Source organism: Felis catus, chromosome X (genome assembly GCF_018350175.1).
Source record: "Felis catus isolate Fca126 chromosome X, F.catus_Fca126_mat1.0, whole genome shotgun sequence".
NCBI lineage: Eukaryota > Metazoa > Chordata > Mammalia > Carnivora > Felidae > Felis > Felis catus.
In genome coordinates, this window is record NC_058386.1 from 1279482 (window position 1) to 1300460 (window position 20979).

Genomic DNA, 20979 nt, shown 5'->3' on the forward strand with positions numbered 1-20979 from the left:
GGATTTCGAAGACGCACAAAAATGATGAAACCTGTTTGTTCCCGTTTTGAAGGCTTTGCTCATGTGATCCCCTTTCCTTCAGAGATACAGAGGGTCCATGAGGCAGGACTTTTGCTAGAAGGCAGCATTAAAATGGCTCGCCTTTGCCAAGGATGCCGGAGGGAAGGTTGGAGACAAAAAAGCCAAGCAGCCTGCAGCCACTTGGATTCAGATCTACGGCCCCAGGGAGGAGAGGCCAAGCCAGGGGTCGAATAGGGACGGTCTGCTTTAACCAGGGCCCTTTCTGAGACTAGACTGCCCAAATATTTGCACTTTCTCAATAGGCAGCCTCAGTGTAAGGCAGACAGGTCTTTGAAGAGAGGAGGTGTGTTTTTTTCCCCCTGGGGCCTCGATTCTACATGCGAAGGAGCATTTGACATATTGCAGGATTTTGTGTTTGAAAAGCAAGATAGGTAGCCGTCCAGGGTGTGTCGGGAGCTGTGTTCAAAGCATCCAGTCTGGAAACAGTGCTTGTATGGTCAGGTGGATGGAGACCAAGGGGGACCCTGTGGAACACCTTTGCCTCTGTTTCTATGCACGTTAATACGAGTACACAATTCAGAGGCATTTAGCACGTTCGCCACATTGTGCCGCCATCGCGCCCATCTGGTTCCAGAACATTCTCATTCCCCCAAAAGGAGACCCCACGCTTTACTCCCTCCCCCGGCCCCTATAACCACTAATCTTTCTGTGTCTACGGATTTAAGTATGTTAAGACGTTTTTGAGGCTGGTTCTTGGTGTGTGTGTTAATATTTCCTTTTTCATGGTCAAATAATATTTCAGTGTAGGGATGTATGCTAATGCATTTTTCTTTTTTAACTACCATTCAGGCTCAACATGGGGCTTGATCTCACGCCCCTGAGATCAAGAGTCTCATGCTCCACCCACAGAGCCAGCCAGGCACCCACTAATGCTTTTTTATTATTTATTTATTTTTTAAAAGTGTACTTATTTTTTTAATATGAAATTTATTGTCAAATCGGTTTCCATACAACACCCAGTGCTCCCCCAACAGGTGCCCTCCTTAATGCCTATCACCCACCCTCCCCGGCCCTCCCTCCCACCCCCCATCAACCCTCAGTTTATAGTCAGCTTTTAAGTCTCTTATGCTTTGGCTCCCTCCCTCTCTAACTTTTCTTTTTTTCCCCTTCCCCATGGTCTTCTGGTAAGTTTCTTAGGATCCACATAAGAGTGAAAACATATGGTATCTGTCTTTCTCTGTAGGACTTATTTCACTTAGCATCACACTCTGCAGTTCCATCCACGTTGCTACAAATGGCCATATTTTATGAAAAGATGCTCAATGTCAGTCCTCATCAGGGAAATACAAATCAAAACCACACTTAGATATCACCTCATGTCAGTCAGAGTGGCCAAAATGAACAAATCAGGAGACTATAAATGCTGGAGAGGATGTGGAGAAACGGGAACCCTCTTGCACTGTTGGTGGGAATGCAAACTGGTGCAGCCACTCCTGAAAACAGTGTGGAGGTTCCTCAAAAAATTAAAAATAGACCTACCCTATGACCCAGCAATAGCACTGCTAGGAATTTACCCAAGGGATACAGGAGTGCCGATGCATAGGGGCACTTGTACCCCAACGTTTACAGTAGCACTCTCAATAATAGCCAAATTATGGAAAGAGCCTAAATGTCCATCAACTGACGAATGGATAAAGAAGATGTGCTTTATAGATACAATGGAATACTACTTGTCAATGAGAAAGAATGTACTTATTTTGAGAGAGAAATAGAGCATGAACAGGGGAGGAGCAGAGAGAGGGACAAAGAGAGAATCTCAAGCAACCTCTGAGCTGTCAGCACAGAGCCCGATGCAGGACTCAAACTAACGAAACATGAGATCATGACCTGAGCCAAAGTCGAGAGCTGGAGGCTTAACCGACTGAGCCCCGCAGGTGCCCCAGGAATGCATTTTTAATGCGCCTCACTATCCTAAAATGAAATCATAGATACTTACCCCCATAGTCAAATTGAATGATAGCCACGTCGTGTCCACATAATACAATTTCTGCACAAGTTGAACGATGCAACCAAGGGCAATCTTGGATTAATGCAGTGGTTGCTTGGCAGGAAAATGCAACGACGCCATTTATGTGTCAACAGAGCATTTGGTTCTAGACTCGGGTTAGTTACACAGAATGTTCACCTGCATCTGGGCCAGACGTTGAGAAGGCACGTGGGTGTTTTTTCAGTGTGCTCTCCTCTGTGTTTCCATGAACCGTGTGGAGAACCGCCAGAATGGAAAACCGCCGGGCCACGGGGAAGGGAAGCCAACAACTCATCAGGTGTAGGTGACTTGGACCCAACTCACGACAGTGGTATTACTCACACAGTATTACTCACTTCTGCAGCCTGAATCCCCGTGTACAGCCAACCTCTTGTGAGGGCAATGACCATAAAAAGACTCATTGAACAAAACAGGACACTCTGCCCAAGTTATAGTAAATAGACATCTCCCAGTGTAAGTGTCGATCAAAGCACCGTGCCCTACACATTAAGTATATACTTAAGGTATACCTCAATAAAGTCAGAAGAATAAAATGAATACCCTCCCTAAAAAAAAAAGGCCCTCGTAGTTACCATGCTCTGAATTTTCTCTAGGATATTTTCCATGAAAACCCAGTTGGCCACACTTAGCACCGTGGTAGACCAGTTGTACCCCACGGTCTTCTTTGAGGGACAATGTGAGTGGGTCTCGGGTGACTTAGAGCAAACAAAGTTTTTAAGGCACTGCTGGACCCGTGACAGTAAAATTATTTTTAAATCTACACGTCTGGGAAAATTTAAACACACGCTTGAGTAACCCACGGGCTAAAGAGGAAAACAAGGAGACAGGAATGGCAGACCGTATCTGTGAGATGTAAACCAAGTCAGAGGGAGAAATGAGGGACACAGAAGTCTAGACGTCCAGAAACCCAAAAATAAATGGCATTCGTCAAGTCAGGAAGTCGGACGATACATCCCAGAAAGAAGGCAAAGAATTGTAAAGAGAAGCAAAGGAAGAAATTAGACACCTGGCGTAACCAAAAATGATAGATTAGCAACTAAACGTACACACTGGTAGAGCTCTATTCCTGAACAGGAGAACGCACTTCATTGGTTAAGAATCTCAGAGCCAGAGATTACTACACGCACACATTCACGCACTGTCCCTTCAGGGCACATGCTGGAAACCAGGAGGGACTTAAGTCTGGGTTTGTGTTTGTGCTTTTAAAGCTTTTGGTAAACAAGCAAAAAATGTACACCCAATGCCTAGGATACCGGTACCCAGATGACAAAAAATACAGCTGTCACTACAATTCCTTGAACAACACGGTGTGAACTGTGCGGGTCCACTGAGATGCGGATTTTTTTCAATAAATACAGCACAGTCCTGTAAATGTATTTTCTCTTCCTATGATTTTTTTTAAATTTTTTTTAATGTTTATTTATTTTTGAGACAGAGAGAGACAGAGCATGAACGGGGGAGGGGCAGAGACAGAGGGAGACACAGAATCTGAAGCAGGCTCCAGGCTCTGAGCGGTCAGCACAGAGCCCGACGCGGGGCTCGAACTCACGGACCGTGAGATCATGACCTGAGCCGAAGTCAAACGCTTAACCGACTGAGCCACCCAGGCACCTCTCTTCCTATGATTTTCTTAATCGCACCTTATTTTCTGTAGCTGATCTCATTGTAAGAACACGGTGTATAATACACAGAGCATTCAAAATGTGTGTTAGTTGACTATTTATGTTATCGGTCAGACTTCTGGTCCACAGTAGGCTCTTAGCAGTTAAGTTGTTGGGGGGTTAAGAGTTACATGTGGATTTTTGAGTGCATAGAGGCTGGGCAGCCCTAACCCCTTATGGTTCAAGGGTCAAGTGTGATTTCTCCACTTGAATGGCAAATCAAATCCGGACTTTGGATGCAAAGACACAGGTGGCATACATTTATTCCTGAACTTCCCTTAAGCAGACTGCATACATGGGTCTTGTTGTCCTCTCAGCAAAGCTGGGTGCAGACAGGGTGGGTGTCGGCATCATCATTCAGTAGACGATGCATCACAGAGACCCAAAGGCTTAATGATGGCACCTAATGCAAGACTTCACACTTCCCAAAGCTCCGATCCGATGGAAATGAGCATGGAATGCCCTCCCTGACCCAGAGGCCAATCCAAGAAGCTTCCCCAATCCCGCCTCCCAACCTGTCCTTCCTCGGAGGGAGCCCAGTGCACCTTCTCTGGTTGTGTTTCCTAATAGCCAAGACGAGAGGTGCCCATGCCACCTGTTCATGGTACAGACATCCTCAATATCCAGTTGGCATCTAGACAGAGCCTTTGTACTACACGGACCAGCCTTGGGTCACTTGAGTGAGCTTGTGTTTCCTCAGAACCTGGCTTGTAGCAATGACTGACTGACTGACTGACTAAGTGACTGAACAGATGAATGAACGATGGGGTCCCTCCCGCTGCCGAACCCAAACAGAGCTCATTGTAGCTACACCGAGGGAAGAAAAGAACCTCTTTAACGAGAAGACAAACACACATCATGAGCCCAACTACCGAATCGAGTCTTGCCCGCGGATGGAACGTCGTCACCCTGGAGTGTGCACAGAGACCCTGTCCACTCCCCTAATGTGAGCCACAGGCTCAAACCCAGGACCTCCAGTGCCTGCCAAGCCACGGATTCCGCTTTACTCACCCAGAGATCCGCACGATTTCTCCAGCTTCTGGGAAATGTCTCCGAGGAATTTTATGATCCGGTGTCGAGGGAACAAGCTACCTTGTCCAGAACTATGTTGTTGTTTTCTTCCCTCTCTCTCCCAGGGAGGAAAAGAAACATAAGGGCTGTCACGTAACAAGGAGGAGGAATCTGAGGCCAGGGTCCTACAACGTTCAAATTGTTTGTGAAGCGCGTCTTCTCAGCTTGGGGACTGTGGCATCTGTCAAATCCCGGCGTGTGTGTTATCTCAGCGGTGGAAGATGCCGGCTTGGCCAGGAGCCATCCTGAGCCTCGACTTGGAAAGTGCCTTTGTGATCATGGACACGGTCGCTGGCATTTGTGTACAATGGCCTCAAGCTGTAATAGGTTCTCTGATGACATATAAATGCTCCAACGTTGGCACCTTCCAGAACTCAAGATTCTGTTTTGCGGTGCAAATTCCTGGCTGTTCAGAACACTAGATGAGCCACAGCTCGCTCTTGGTTTAATTAAGGAAGGGATTCTAGTTCTAAAAGACATTAGTCCGGAGTCTAGGGCTTTGGTAGGATATCTGAGCAGTCTGAGGGCGTGCCGATACCCAGGGCTGGAAGCTGTAATTCAAATATGCCTGGCTCAGGGGAGGGGGGGCGGTCCTTGAACTTGGCAGATCAAGAAGATACCTTCAGAAGCTCTACAGAAATGCTGATTTAGCCAGAGGAATTGCTTCTGGAATTCTGTTGAAATTGGAGATGACCAGCAATCCTTTTCAGGGGCTCCCCCAGCCTTAGTGGCTCCCCACGAGCCTTAGTGGACCTTCAGAAACATCTTCAGCATCTTTGTTGAGAAGGAGGTCTCTGTAGGGTTTACCACCTTGGCCACGGAAACACGGAGAACTCACCCCGGGCATTGTCACGTCTCCCAAACCAGAGCAAAGACATTCCTTTGCATGTTATTAAGTTCCCGTCAAGGGACGCTCCATTCCCGAAGGAGAACGCCTCATGGCGCCAGTCCATCCACCCTGAACATCCAAGCAGCGAACTATAAAGCACCTGTCCCCATGTCCAGTGTGAACCCCCCACTGGAAGAGCTGCAGGCTGTCGTTCCAAAGAATGCGTGTGCCCGGAGTTGGCATCGGGTTTGAGTCTTTGATGAGATTCTGTCGACTGAGGGAATGGAGAGTGAGATGACCAGCCTGTGGTCACTGGTCTGGAAATGCCACCTGCAGTCCAGAGGCACACACACAGTGTCCTTTCTATTACATTTCCAACGGCTAGTTTGTCGTTGTTAGAATTTGAGGACATCTTCAGACGGAGGACTGAGCCCTTCAGAGGAGCCTTCAGAGCCTCTGAGCCTTCAGAGGAGGAGCCCTCACCTCCTGGGGGTGAGGGTGAGCCCTAAAGTCAAGGATCCTGCCCAGTAGAGTGCGTGAGATATTCGGAAGCGGCGGGAACTGTATGAGGTCCTATCAATTTCCATCAGATTCTATCAGGTTCCAAATTCCTATCAATTGGTTGGTGGCTTAGAAGCATAGGAGTTCACCTTCCCCCAGCTCTGGAGACCCAGGCGGGGCGGGGCTCTTGAGAGCCAGGCGGGGCAGGGTCACGTTCCCTCCAGAGGCTCCCGGGGAAGATCCTTCTGGCCTCTTCCACCTTCTGGGGGCTCCAGGAGTCCCTGTGTGTGGCTGCGTCTCTCCAATCTCTGCCCCCATCGTCACATGACCTCTTCCTCGTTTGTCATGAAATCTGTCTGTACTTATTTCAGAAGAGGAAACTTGGGATCACATTGGGTCTGCCTCGAGAAGCCAAGATGATGCGCTTGTCCTAATTCCCTCCCAAAGATTATCTTTCCAAGTAGCATCACATTCACAGGTTCTGGGAGGGTAGCATGTGCAGGTATCTTTTGAACCGGATCGTACTTCACCTCCTAGAGAGACCGACTGGACACAACCCCAGTGACCTTAGACATTCTGTTAGGGACACAACCCATGGGGACACAACCCATGGCAAGAGCTGTCCAGACCCCTCTCTTCCTCCCCATCCTATAGATCTCTATGGGGAGTGCCGTCCAGGACCCTGTCTGCCCACCTGTTCTACAGAATCCCTGACTGGCATTGGTCATATCCACATGACGATGGGCTTGAGCTCATGTCAGCAGACCTACGGGCGGAAGGTGGCACCCGGGGCCGGGTCATTGTCAAAGTGTGGAGTAGACCATGGGTTTCCACCTCATCCTGGACCCAACAGACTGAGGAAGGCTCATGTCTCTCTGTCTTAGGGACCCAGGAGTCCAAGCTGAGTGTCCAGAATAGTGGGTGCGTGGGAGAACAAAGGACTCACGGGACCCAGAAACCTCTGGAGACCCAACGCTTCATGCTTGTGTCAAAGTGCCTGTGTCACTTGGAACATGTCTCCTCAAAACTACTCCCTGCCGTGTGTTACTCAAGAAACATGGAACACTTGGCTTAGGCAGCATTTAATGGTTCCTGGCACTTGGGAGAAACTTGCCACACAATTGCTCATGGCCACTTGGAGGCTACATTCAATATTTCTTTTGTTCCCTGATTTCCCGCAAAGGCAGGACAGCAGACAGGAGACCGTTGGGGACAGAGCCCTGAAGGCAGCAGCTGTGGAAAAGGCAGACACGGGGATCGGTCACAGACCTGCGTTTGCCGGCCCGAGGCGAGGTCTTCCCAATGTGGCCGTTACCCCAAGAGGGTGTCTTGGGTCACGTCAGGGATGCTGGTCATCTGGCAACTTGTGGCCCACAGTTGTCTCTGGAGATCTCGGTCGTACGTGACCGTCAGAGACTTGGTCTCTTTCTCGTTGTAAAGGTAGCGGCCGCCGATTCCCTCCAGGTCCGGGGTGACCGCTGCATAGACGGAAGTCCAGGCTCCCTCATCTGGGGTCTGCGGGGCGAGGGAAGAAGGCCAGGACGCGTCAGCTTTGGGAGCGCAGCGCACGGGATTCTCGGGGCCCCCCACAGATGCGAGTTTCCAGCGGGGGTGGGGGTGGGGTGGCAGCGTCCCTGGGCAACGGTCACCGCGTAGGGGGCCAGCAAAGTGCAAACAGAAGCTGGGAACGCAGACGAGACACGTGAGGGCTGAGCCCTGCGTCTGGCGCACCGCGGCACGGTCGCAACGTGGGCACGGTCCGCGGGGCGGGGGACCCAAGAGGACCTCAGGACACTGCAAATGGTGGTGACCCCAGGACCCTCGGGGCTGTGATTCCGCGCCCAGAAGCCAGCAGAACGTCCCCTGAGCTGCTTACGGCAGGCTGAACGCTTCGCGGGGGGGCTTATGTTGCGTAATAAACTTGCGGAAATCTGCCCGCCCCAGCCCCTCAACCCTTCTCACGGGCCCCGTCGGTCTATACAGCCGACCCCGGAACAACACGCGTCCGCTGAGAGGCGGATGCTTTTCGGGAAATGCCACACAGTCTTGGAAATGCGTTTTCTCTGCCTAATGAGTCTCTGGACCGCATTCTCCTTCTCTGGCCTCCCCAGACGTGAGAACACAGCGCAAAGCACACACCACGTACCCAACGCGGTCAACCTGTTCACGGGACCTGCGAGCCTGCTCGTCCAAGGGAGGCCTCCGGGCCTCACAAGGTGGACGTGCGTCTTCATGTGCACGGGGGTGGGCCTTCCCACGCACGCGCACACACTCCCACGTGCACACCCCCCCCACGGACACGCACACACTCCCACAGACACACACACTCTCCCATACACACACTCCCACGTGCACACCCCCCCACAGATACGCACACACTCCCATAGACACGCACACATATTCCCATGCACACACTCTCACGTGCACACACCCCCCCACGGACACGCACACACTCCCACGCACGCGCACATACTCCCACGTGCACACAACCCCCCACGGACACGCACACACTCCCACGTGTGCACACCCCCCCCACGGACACGCACACACTCCCACAGACACGCACACACACTCCCATGCACACACTCTCACGTGCACACACACCCCCACAGACACGCACACTCTCCCATACACACACTCCCACGTGCACACCCCCCCACAGATACGCACACACTCCCATAGACACGCACACACACTCCCATGCACACACTCTCACGTGCACACCCCCCCCACAGACACGCACACACTCCCACGCACGCGCACATACTCCCACGTGCACACAACCCCCCACGGACACGCACACACTCCCACAGACGCGCACACACTCCCACGTGCACACCCCCCCCACAGACACGCACACACTCCCACGTGCGCACACCCCCCCACGGACACGCACACACACTCCCATGCACACACTCTCACGTGCACACACACCCCCACAGACACGCACACACTCCCATGCACGCGCACACACTCCCACGTGCACCCCCCCCCACAGACACGCACACACTCCCACGTGCGCACACCCCCCCACGGACACGCACACACACTCCCATGCACACACTCTCACGTGCACACACACCCCCACAGACACGCACACACTCCCATGCACGCGCACACACTCCCACGTGCACACACTCCCCACAGACACGCACACACTCCCACGCACGCGCACACACTCCCACGTGCACACCCCCCCCACAGACACGCACACACTCCCACGGACACGCACACACTCCCACGGACGCACACACACTCCCATGTGCACACCCCCCCCAGATACGCACACACTCCCATAGACACGCACACACACTCCCATGCACACACTCCCATGCACGCACACGCAATCCCACATGCGCACACCCCCACCCACGGACACACACACACTCCCACGGACACGCACACACACTCCCATGTGCGCACACGCCCCCTACGCACGCGCACACACTCCCATAGACACACACACTCCCACGGACACGCACACACTCCCATCTGTGCAAACACCCCCATAGACACACACACTCCCACATGTGCACACCCCCATGGACACACACACTCGCATGCACATGCACACACTCCCATGGACACACACACTACCATGCACACACTCCCACGAACAGACACACAATCCCAGGGGTACAAACACACTCCCCCCCCAACACACACACACTCCCACATGAACACACACACTCCTGTAGACACACACACTCCCAGAGGCACACACAACCATACACACACTCCCATGCACACACACTCCCACGTGCACACACACACCCCCAGACACGCACACACTCCCACGCATGCGCACACACTCCCACATGCGCACACCCTCCCCCCACGGACACACACACTCCCACGGACACGCACACACACTCCCATGTGCGCACACCCCCCCATGCACGCGCACACACTCCCATAGACACACACACACTCCCACGGACGCGCACACACTCCCATGTGCACACCCCCCCCCACGGACACGCACACACTCCCATAGACAGACACACACACACACACTCCCACGGACACGCACACACTCCCACGTGCGCACACCCCCCCACGGACACGCACACACTCCCACAGACACGCACACACACTCCCATGCACACACTCTCACGTGCACACACACCCCCACAGACACGCACACACTCCCATGCACGCGCACACACTCCCACGTGCACACACTCCCCACAGACACGCACACACTCCCACAGACGCGCACACACTCCCACGTGCACACCCCCCCCATGGACACGCACACACTCCCACGTGCGCACACCCCCCCACGGACACGCACACACTCCCACAGACACGCACACACACTCCCATGCACACACTCTCACGTGCACACACACCCCCACAGACACGCACACACTCCCATGCACACACTCCCACGTGCACACACTCCCCACAGACACGCACACACTCCCACGCACGCGCACACACTCCCACGTGCACACACCCCCACAGACACGCACACACTCCCACGGACACACACACACTCCCACGCACGCGCACACACTCCCACGTGCACACCCCCCCAGATACGCACACACTCCCATAGACACGCACACACACTGCCATGCACACACTCCCACGCACGCGCACGCAATCCCACATGCGCACACCCCCACCCACGGACACACACACACTCCCACGGACACGCACACACACTCCCATGTGCGCACACCCCCCCACGCACGTGCACACACTCCCATAGACACACACACACTCCCACGGACACGCACACACTCCCATCTGTGCAAACACCCCCATAGACACACACACACTCCCACATGTGCACACCCCCATGGACACACACACTCGCATGCACATGCACACACTCCCATGGACACACACACTACCATGCACACACTCCCACGAACAGACACACAATCCCAGGGGTACAAACACACTCCCCCCCCCCACACACACACTCCCACATGAACATACACACTCCTGTAGACACACACACTCCCAGAGGCACACACAACCATACACACACTCCCATGCACACACACTCCCACGTGCACACACACCCCCCCAGACACGCACACACTCCCACGCATGCGCACACACTCCCACATGCGCACACCCCCCCCACAGACACACACTCCCACGGACACGCACACACACTCCCATGTGCGCACACCCCCCCACGCACGCGCACACACTCCCATAGACACACACACACTCCCACGGACGCGCACACACTCCCACGTGCGCACACCCCCCCCACGGACACGCACACACTCCCATAGACAGACACACACACACACTCCCACGGACACGCACACACTCCCACGGACGCGCACACACTCCCACGTGCACACCCCCCCACAGACACGCACACACTCCCACGGACGCACACACACTCCCATGCACACACTCCCACGCACACGCACACCCACGTGCACATCCCCCACGGACACGCACACACTCCCACGTGTGCACACCCCCCCACGGACACGCACACACTCCCACGCACGCGCACACACTCCCACGTGCACACCCCCCACAGATACGCACACACTCCCATAGATACACACATACTCCCATGCACACACTCCCACGCACGCGCACACATTCCCACGTGCACACACCCCCCCACGGACACGCACACACTCCCACGTGCACACACACCCCCACGGACATGCACACACTCCCACGCACGCGCACACACTCCCACGGACATGCACACACTCCCACGTGCACACACCCCACAACAGACACGCACACACTCCCACGCACACGCACACACTCCCACGCACACGCACACACTGCCACGTGCGCACACCCTACCATGCGCACACTCCCATGCACACGCACACACTCACGCGCACACACTCCCATGTGCGCACACCCCCCCACAGACACGCAGACACTCCCATAGGCACACACTCCCATAGACACACACACACACTCCCATGCACACACTCCCACGCACGTGCACGCACTCCCCCATGCGCACACCCCCCCTCCACGGACACACACACACTCCTACGAACACACACACTCCCATGTGCGCACACACCCCCTCACGGACACGCCCACACTCCCATCTGTGCAAACACCCCCATAGACACACACACACTCCCACATGTGCACACCCCCACGGACACACACACTCACATGCACGTGCACACACTCCCATGGATACACACACTACCATGCACACACTCCCACGAACACACACACTCCCATGAATGCACCCTCACATGCACGCGCGCGTACACACACACACTCCACGCACACACACACACTTGTATGGACACATACCCCCATGTGCACACACACACTCTCATAAACACACACTCTCCCATGCACACACACACACTCCCGTAGACACACACACTCCCAGAGGCACACACAACCATACACACACACACACACTCCCATGCACACACACAACTCTATGCACACTCATACACGCATGTACACACATTTATATGCATATACATTCGCAGGCACGCAAGTCATGTACAGACATATTTACCTGCACACGCATATGTTCTCACACACATGTATTCATATGTATTTTCACATGTACACACAGGCACTCCCACTCCCACACATACCTTCACACACATAGTCACACGTACATACTCATGCACACACCTATGCTCATGTGGACAGTCATGTACCCACACGCACACATCCATTCCCACGCACACACACACATACTCCGATACAGACACATAAGCTCGTATTTACACACCCGCGCACACATTTATACACACGTACACTCCCATGCACATGCACACAGTCACCCAAGCCATCCCCAGGCAGCCAGCTCTGCTGACACACGAAGGGACAAGGAAAAGAGCAGTGTCTTGGCTAGAATGCATCTTGTGAAGAATTAATCACATCCACTTACCCAACTATCATGGCTTAAATACATGATAGATGCCAGCCTTAAAAAAGCAACCGCTGATCATTTGCAGAACATTTTAAAGCCTTGGGCTCATAATGAAGACGGAAATGAGATTTCATTTGTATTCTTTAATTCCTAAACGTTTTGACAGCTCGTGAAATAGATGGTTTGATTCATTTATTCCTCATTATATCTCATATCACATCCTAATCATCACCCATCAGAGCAATTATAGGTCACGTCCGCGTGAGGGTGTCATGATAAGTGTGGAGACGCACGTGTGTGTACAAGTACGCACACACACGTACACACACGTGCTTACAGGCACACACATGCTCACATGCACACACACTCACCTGCACGTACTCATCCATGTGCACGCACATGTGCTCACACACCCATGCACACACACATGTGCTCACACATGGTCACATGCACACACATATACTCATACATGCATACACTCGCTTGTGCACACACTTGCTCACATGCACACTCACCTGTGCGCACACATGCCCACATGCACACACGTGCTCACACATGGCCACAGGCACACACACATACACATGCACACACTCATCTGTGCGCACATGCCCACATGCACACACGTGCTCATACATGGTCACATGCACACACATATACTCATACATGCATACACTCACTTGTGCACACACTTGCTCACATGCACACTCACCTGTGCGCACACATGCCCACATGCACACACGTGCTCACACATGGTCACATGCACACACATATACTCATACATGCATACACTCGCTTGTGCACACACTTGCTTACATGCACACTCACTTGTGCGCACACATGCCCACATGCACACACGTGCTCACACATGGCCACAGGCACACACACACATGCACACACTCACACGTGCACACACATGCTCACATGCACACACGTGCTCACACATGTACACACACATGCACACATTCACTTGTGCACACACATGTTCACACACTCACGCATGCACACACACGTATACACACGTGCTCACGTGAGCACACACGTATTCAGGCACATGCACACACACTAGCCCACACGCACACACACGTGCTCACCCACAAGCTCGCATGCCGTCACACACCTGATTTTAACCTTTGGGGATTTAACTGCACCCCCTGGAGGATGAGAACACACCCAAGAGCCTCAGGACCTGGGTTCAAATTCCTGCCTCGCCACCTGTTCCCTGTGAGACCTTCGCCAAACCAACCACCCTCCCAGGACCCTTTCCTCACCTGGAAAACGGAAATTATACAACTAGATTTTCCACACGAGTATCAGGGGAAATGCGCGACGCCTTGCGAGTGAAAGGCTTTTGGCAAAATTAGAAACATGGCTCCAAGTGATACACAAGAACCACAAGGGAGATGACTTCTGAGCCCGAGGGGGCTCGTAGAGCGGGAAACGCCACGGGCAGGGGGACGGCCAGCACAGCTGAGTAACCAGGGGGAACGTCCCCTGGGCCCAGCTCCAGCCTCTGTCTGTGCAGCAGCCTTCCTGCTGAGCTGGATGGGGCTGAACGAAAGCCACAAGCCTCAGGCCAGCTATTCTGTGCCCCCCAAAACTCATACGGTGAAGCCCTCGCCCTCGGGCCCCCAAAATGCGTTTGATTTGGAGGTGGGTCTTTAAACGGGGGATTACGGTAGAAGGTAGAATGAGTCGTTAGGATGGGCCTGATCCCAAGGGGATGGGGTCCTTCTAAGAAGAGAGGATGAGCAAACAGACAGACAGGATAGAGGAGGAACAAGCCTCTGCCCCTTCCTGGACCTCACACACCGGCCTCAGCCCTGCCTGGACCTCAGACCCCAGCCCCCGCCATGCCTGAATCTCAACCCTAAACTCAGCCCTGCCGGGATCTCAGCCCCCAAACTCAGCCCCACCTGGATCTCAGACCACAGGCCTCAGCCCTGCCCGGATTTCAGACCCCCAGTCTCATCCCTGCCTGGACCTCAGACTCCTGGCCTCGGGCCTGCCTGGATCTCAGACCCCCAGCCTCTGCCTTGATTGGATCTCAGACCCCCATCCTCAGCCCTGCCTGGATCTCAGTTCCCCATCCTCAGCCCTGCCTGGATCTCAGAACCCAAATCTCAGCCCTGCCTGGATCTCAGACCCCCCAAACTCAGCCTCGCCTGGATCTCAGAACACAGCCCTCAGCCCTGCCTGGATCTCAGACCACCAACCTCGGCCCTCCTTGGATCTCAGACTCCCAGCCTTGGCCCTGCTTGGAATTGAGACCCCCGACCTCAGCCCTGCCTGGTTCTCAGACCCCCAGCCTCAGCCCCACCTGGATCTCAGACCCCCAGGCTCAGACCTGCCTGGATCTCAAAGACCCAGCCTCAGCCCTGCCTGGATCACAGACTCCCATCCTTGGGATCCCCCTGGACCTAAGACACCTAGCCTCAGCCCTGCCTGGACCTCAGACCCCAGCCTCTACCCTGCCTGGATCTCAGACTCCCAGCCTCGGCCCTGTCTGACTCTCAGACTCCCATCCTCAGTCTTGCCTGGATCTCAGAACCCAAACCTCAGCCCTGCCTTGATCTCAGACCCCCAGCCTCACTCCTGCCTGGATCTCAGACTCCCATCCTTGACCCTGCCTGGACCTGACTCTCAGACTCAACCCTGCCTGGACCTCAGACCCCTGGCCTCAGGCCTGCCTGGATCTCAGACACCCAGCCTCAGCCCTGCCGTGATCTCAGCCTCCCAGCTTCATCCCCTCCTGGATCTCAGACCTCAGGCACAGACCTGCCTGGACCCCAGACTACCAGCCTCAGCCCTGCCTGGATCTCAGCCTCCCGGCCTCGACCCTGCCTACATTGCAGACCCCCAGCCTCAGCCCTGCCTGGATCTCAGACTCTTATCCTCAGCCCTGCCTGTATCTCAGACCTCCAACTTCGACCCCGCTTGGATCTCAGCCTCCAGCCCTCCACCCTGCCTAGATCTCAGCCTCCCATTCTTGGCCCTGACTGGATCTGAGACTCCCAGCCTCAGCCCCGCCTAGATCTCAGACCCCCAGCCTCAGACTTGCCTGGATCTCAGACTCCCAGCCTCCGCCCTGCCTGGATCTCAGACCCCCAGCCTTGGCCCTGCCTGGATCTCAGAACCCCAGCCTCAGCCCTGCCTGGATCTCAGACTCCCAGCCTCAGCCCTGCCTGTATCTCTGACCTCCAACTTTGACCCTGCCTGGATCTCAGCCTCCTGCCCTCCCCCCTGCCTAGATCTCAGCCTCCCCTTCTTGGCCCTCCCTGGATCTGAGACTCCCAGCCTCAGCACCTCCTTGATCTCAGCCTCCCAGCCTCCCGTCCTGCCTGGATCTCAGACCCCCAGCCTCAGCCCCTCCTGGATCTCAGACCCCCAGCCTTAGACTTGCCTGGATCTCAGCCTCCGGGCCTCCACCGTCCCTGGATCTAAGACTGTCAGCCTTGGCCCCTCCATGATCTCAGACTCCCAGCCTCGGACCTGCCTGATATCAGACCCCCCACCTCGGCCCTGCATTGGTCTCAGACCTGTAGCCTCAGCCCTGCCTGGATCTCAGCCTCCTGGCCTTCACCCTGCCTGGAACTCAGACTCTTTCCTTCGGCCCTGCCTGGATCTCAGACTCCCAGACTGGGCCCTCCTGGATTTCAGCGTCCAGTCTTTGGCCCTGCTTGGAATTGGGACCCCCGACCTTAGCCCTACCTGGATCTCAAACCCCCAGGCTCAGCCCTGCCTGGATCTCACAGACCCAACATCAGCCCTGCCTGGATCACAGACTCCCATCCTTGGGACCCTTCTGGACCTCTGACACCCAGCCTCAGACCTGCCGGGACCTCAGATCCCAGCCTCCCCCCTGCCGGGATCTCAGATTCCCAGCCTCGGCCCTGCCTGAATCTCAGACTCCCAGCCTCGGCCCTGCCTGGATATCAGACCCCCCACCTCGGCCCTGCCTTGGTCTCAGACCTGTAGCCTCAGCCCTGCCTGGATCTCAGCCTCCTGGCCTTCACCCTGCCTGGATCTCAGACTCTTTCCTTCGGCCCTGCTTGGATCTCAGACCCCCAAGCTCGGCCCTGCCTGGATCTCGGAGGGAGACAATGAATGTGTGTTGTTTAGGACACCCAGTCTGTGGTGCTTAGTTGTGGCAGCCTGGGGAACCCTAATTCAACTCAGTAGGTGATTTTTCCTCTCCGCCTGGGAACGTTCCCTGAGGAAGGCTCTAGGAACAGCTGGCCCGGCAGGTGTCTCCTATCTCAGGAAGGAGCTGTGTGCACCCACCTTTTCCAAGGAACAGGTGGTTATACCTTCACTCATTTGCTACATGACGAGTCCGGGGCAGGACATGGTCAGATTCGGCCCCACGGACCTCAGAGTAGGAAGGAAGACTGGTATCGGCAGAAACTTCTCAGCCATGTGTCCCGCGAGCGATGGCGTCCCCGTTTGGACCGAACGCGCACGTCCCCCCAGACCCTTACAGGAAAGCCCCAACCCTCAATGGGACGGTATTAGCAGGTGGAGTCTTTCGCAAGTGATCAGGGTGCAGTGAGGTCGTGGTGGGATCAGTGCTCTTCCCGGAAGAGGACTTTGCCACCTGAGCGAACGCACACATGCCCCCCAACCCCAAGCTCTACATTTGAAAGATGCCGTGGTCTAGGTTATGAGAAGACCACGAAGACGAAGGAAGGTTTGTCCTGAATCTCTTTGAGCTAGAACCCTGCACACCCCAGGGGCAAGTGTAGGCACAGCTGCTCTCACCTCCCCTCCGCTCTCACGTCTTCCCTTTGCTTCCCTCTGTTTTGCGCTCTTACTTCCTGACGTCCTGTGCCTGTGGCTCACGGCGGAGCGATCCGCCATTGGCTGGGCACCAGGCTGTAGGCTGGATGCCCCGGGGAGCCACCATGTCCGAACCTTGACAAGGAAAGCCCACGTGGGTCGACTGTTAATGGGGCCAGCAGCATAAAGCCCTCCCGCTCTTGGCGATCTCTTGCACTGGGATCCTCCCTCGCTAACTCAACTTTTCCTGTGGTGGACGCCATGTTGGGAAGAAGGCAAGGTCAAAAGGCTTCCTCTCCTATGACCTCTACAACCCGTACCTGGAGGGTAAAGATGTAGGTGATATTCCATGACCCATAAGCTCAAGCTTGGGGATGTTCATCCCCAGGGACCAGCGTTGTTAATCCTTTCTTCTTCTTCCCCGGGATCACTCTTTGGCTCCTTCAGTCATGGAACTCACGTCCTAGAGAAGTTCAGCCCCAACCAGGACGGGTAAATGAGGCAGACCCTCCTTAGCTTAATTCGCCAAAGAACCATCGATAGGATGGGATCCAGGTACGCAACTGTGTTCAAACCGACTGGCGACTCAGGTCCGTGATCATACACATCGTGGAGGCAGATCGGGAAGGACGTAATGAAGACAGATATGCAGAAAGCCCCACATCACCTGCATTCTGTCTCTGGCCTCAAGAAACACCAAGGACAGATGACCACCATCAAATCCCCCAGCCAAATCTGATTACCTGCCCTCGTGCAGTTGTTGTGGAGATGAACTGCTTTCTGGCTCACTCCCAGAATGATGAGGTGTGTTTCCTGGGCAGTCTGTGCTGAAAAAAATCAGTCACCTTCTGCACAGATAAGAAGGTTCTCTAAACAATGCTTCCTCTGGCATAAATAACATACCCCATTTTATCTACAGCTTGTAAAAAAAAAAAAAAGAAGAAGATAATCCTTAAAGACTTGGAAGATGTCTAAAATGTGAAACCAAACCCAAGAGTGAAATGTGTTGCTTTTATCAGGGGCAAGGGGGTCGCTGGGGAACCAGACGCCCGCTGGGAGACCAGGGAAGAGGGCTCTGTGTATTTATAGTTAAAGGTTTTCTCTGCGTGAAGCCACGGATGGAACTGGAAGCTACAGACTGTTTCAGTGCGATTCAGTACAGCAAATGTCTGTTAAATGCTCACCAATATTTTGTTGGCTCTCGGGGCAGAGAAAAGCTATTTTGAAAACAACCCCCACCACCCTGTAGCTTACAAGAGGCCGGGGCTGTGGGGTCGACGGTTGGGCACAGATGCCTGAAAAAATAATACCAAAATAAGGATGGAATTTAAAGCGTGCTAAACACAACCGCAGGGAAACATGAATGCCTTATAATCACATAATTATAGAGGGCTTTACAGTTTTGGAAATGCTTTCACACATATTCGGTTAGCGATTTTCACAACAATCTTTTCAGATGTTATTATCCAGAATTAACAAATTACCCAAGCGAGGGGCATTGTGGGTGGTGGGGGCGGGGGAGGGTCAGGGTGGGGTCGTGCTGAACACCCACGTCTTGGTTTTTCCATAGACCCCAACCCTCTCCCTCCTGGTCCTGAGTCTGCCTCCCCGTCCCCCATGCCTACGGTTCATTTCTCACCTCCTTTCATGTCTTTGTCTGTGGAATGACAACCTGACTCTCCTCTGAGCCACAGACGCACATTCATGGCAGCCCAGTTGGTACATGGGGAACCAGAGACCCTACTTAACCCCCTCCAGGTCAAGCATTCCCAGATCCCCACCTGGGCATTTCTCATCGTCCCATGTCTTGGACTGGAATCACCGCTACTCTCACTTTCCTAAGTCAGCAACCCTGGAATTACCATTGAGTCTTTCCTCTTTCATATGCCAGAGTCAACCAGTCATGATGTCTTGACCTTGCTCTCTCCCTCTCGAGCACATCCAGTGCCCCGTGCACCAATGCAATGGCCTCTAAGTGGATGGCTCTGATCTCACCTCATCACTGACGTTCCCCAACTGGCATGCAGAGCTAACATCCTAAGGTGCCCATTGGCTTGTGATGGGAACTCAACTAGCTATCCCTTGGTTTGACTCCAAGCATTCTCATGAGAGCCAAAAGGAGAAATCTGGTGGCAGTGGTCTACCCTAGTGTTGGGGGTGGCAGGCGAAAGCTTGACTGGGCTTGGAGCCTTGGAAGGTGGGTTGAAGACTGGGCCAGGGTCCAAGGAGGATGAACAATGCTGGAGCTATGTGTGATGCAGAAAGTGGGTCAAGATGGCGGGTGGTCAAACGGACTTCCATCACTGGAAGGTTGCCTGAGATGTCCTCAGTCTGTCTCAATGGACATCCTGCACTGACTCCCAGCTCCACACCTCCTGGGGGATCCCATCTGGTTTGATGTAATCAGGATATACCTGAGAGGCGGGTCTTGTCCACCTGCTCTACAGAGGAAGGAGCTGAAGCCAACATACTTGGCAAAGACACAAGAGAACGGTCTTCAGAGCCGAGACCCAAGGGAGGTGAAACTTCCAGGAATTTATCACTAACTTGGTCGCTTAGTACAGCACAGATCTATTCTCTCAAAATTCTACAAGGTTACAAGCGTAAAGCGTATCTCAGTGGGCCAAAATCCGAGGGTTGGCAGGGGCTGCCTTCCTCCTGGATGTTCCGGGGGAGAGTCTGCCTCCTTGTCACTTGTTTCTCCAAGTCTGACCCACCCTCCTCTCCCTTATGAGGACCCCTGTGATGGTGCTGGGCTCTCCTGGATCGTCTGAGCTATCCTACCACAGGTTGATTCCACGAGGGAAGACGAATGGCGGTAGGTCCCTACAGCACGACAGAAGGTCAACTGAAGGTCGTGATCACAGTGTGCTTGAATCTTGTTGGACGAGGGGGGAAGGATGGCTGCACGTGTGCCCTTGAGTTGATTAATGCAACCTGCCATCCTCCCGACACATCCATCAAAAAGCAATCAAGTGACCCAATGACCAGCTGATCCCAATGCATATTAAAGAGAACCAGCCGTCACCAGTCGTACATGCTGCGGTGTCGTGGCCACATCCTACACTGTCAATTTGTTTCATTTGAATAGGAGACCCACCTGTTGTGGGGAGACCCACAATCAGACCTGGGATTGTTTGAAAGAAGCCCCACCAGGGGTCCAGAGGCACCCGGCACCGAGGACCGTGCTTCCTCATGGTCCCCACTGATCCTG

At 54.2% G+C, this 20979-nt stretch overlaps 1 protein-coding gene across 6 annotated transcripts in view; it reads right to left on the bottom strand.

The window, feature by feature from the left end:
- Nucleotides 1-20979, bottom strand: part of DHRSX (dehydrogenase/reductase X-linked) — a 221320-nt gene that overhangs the window by 64290 nt on the left and 136051 nt on the right. For 3 of the 6 annotated variants that reach the window (XR_006593306.1, XR_006593307.1, XR_002739835.2), the window contains exon 7: nucleotides 4741-7645. Coding sequence is in view for 2 of the 6 variants with exons in the window: in XM_045051165.1 (XP_044907100.1) it covers nucleotides 7442-7645 (204 nt within the window). In the remaining 4 variants the exon portion in view is untranslated. The remainder of the gene's footprint in view (nucleotides 1-4740; nucleotides 7646-20979) is intronic. The other 3 variants (XM_045051165.1, XM_023249148.2, XR_002739836.2) reach the window with 2 other exon arrangements.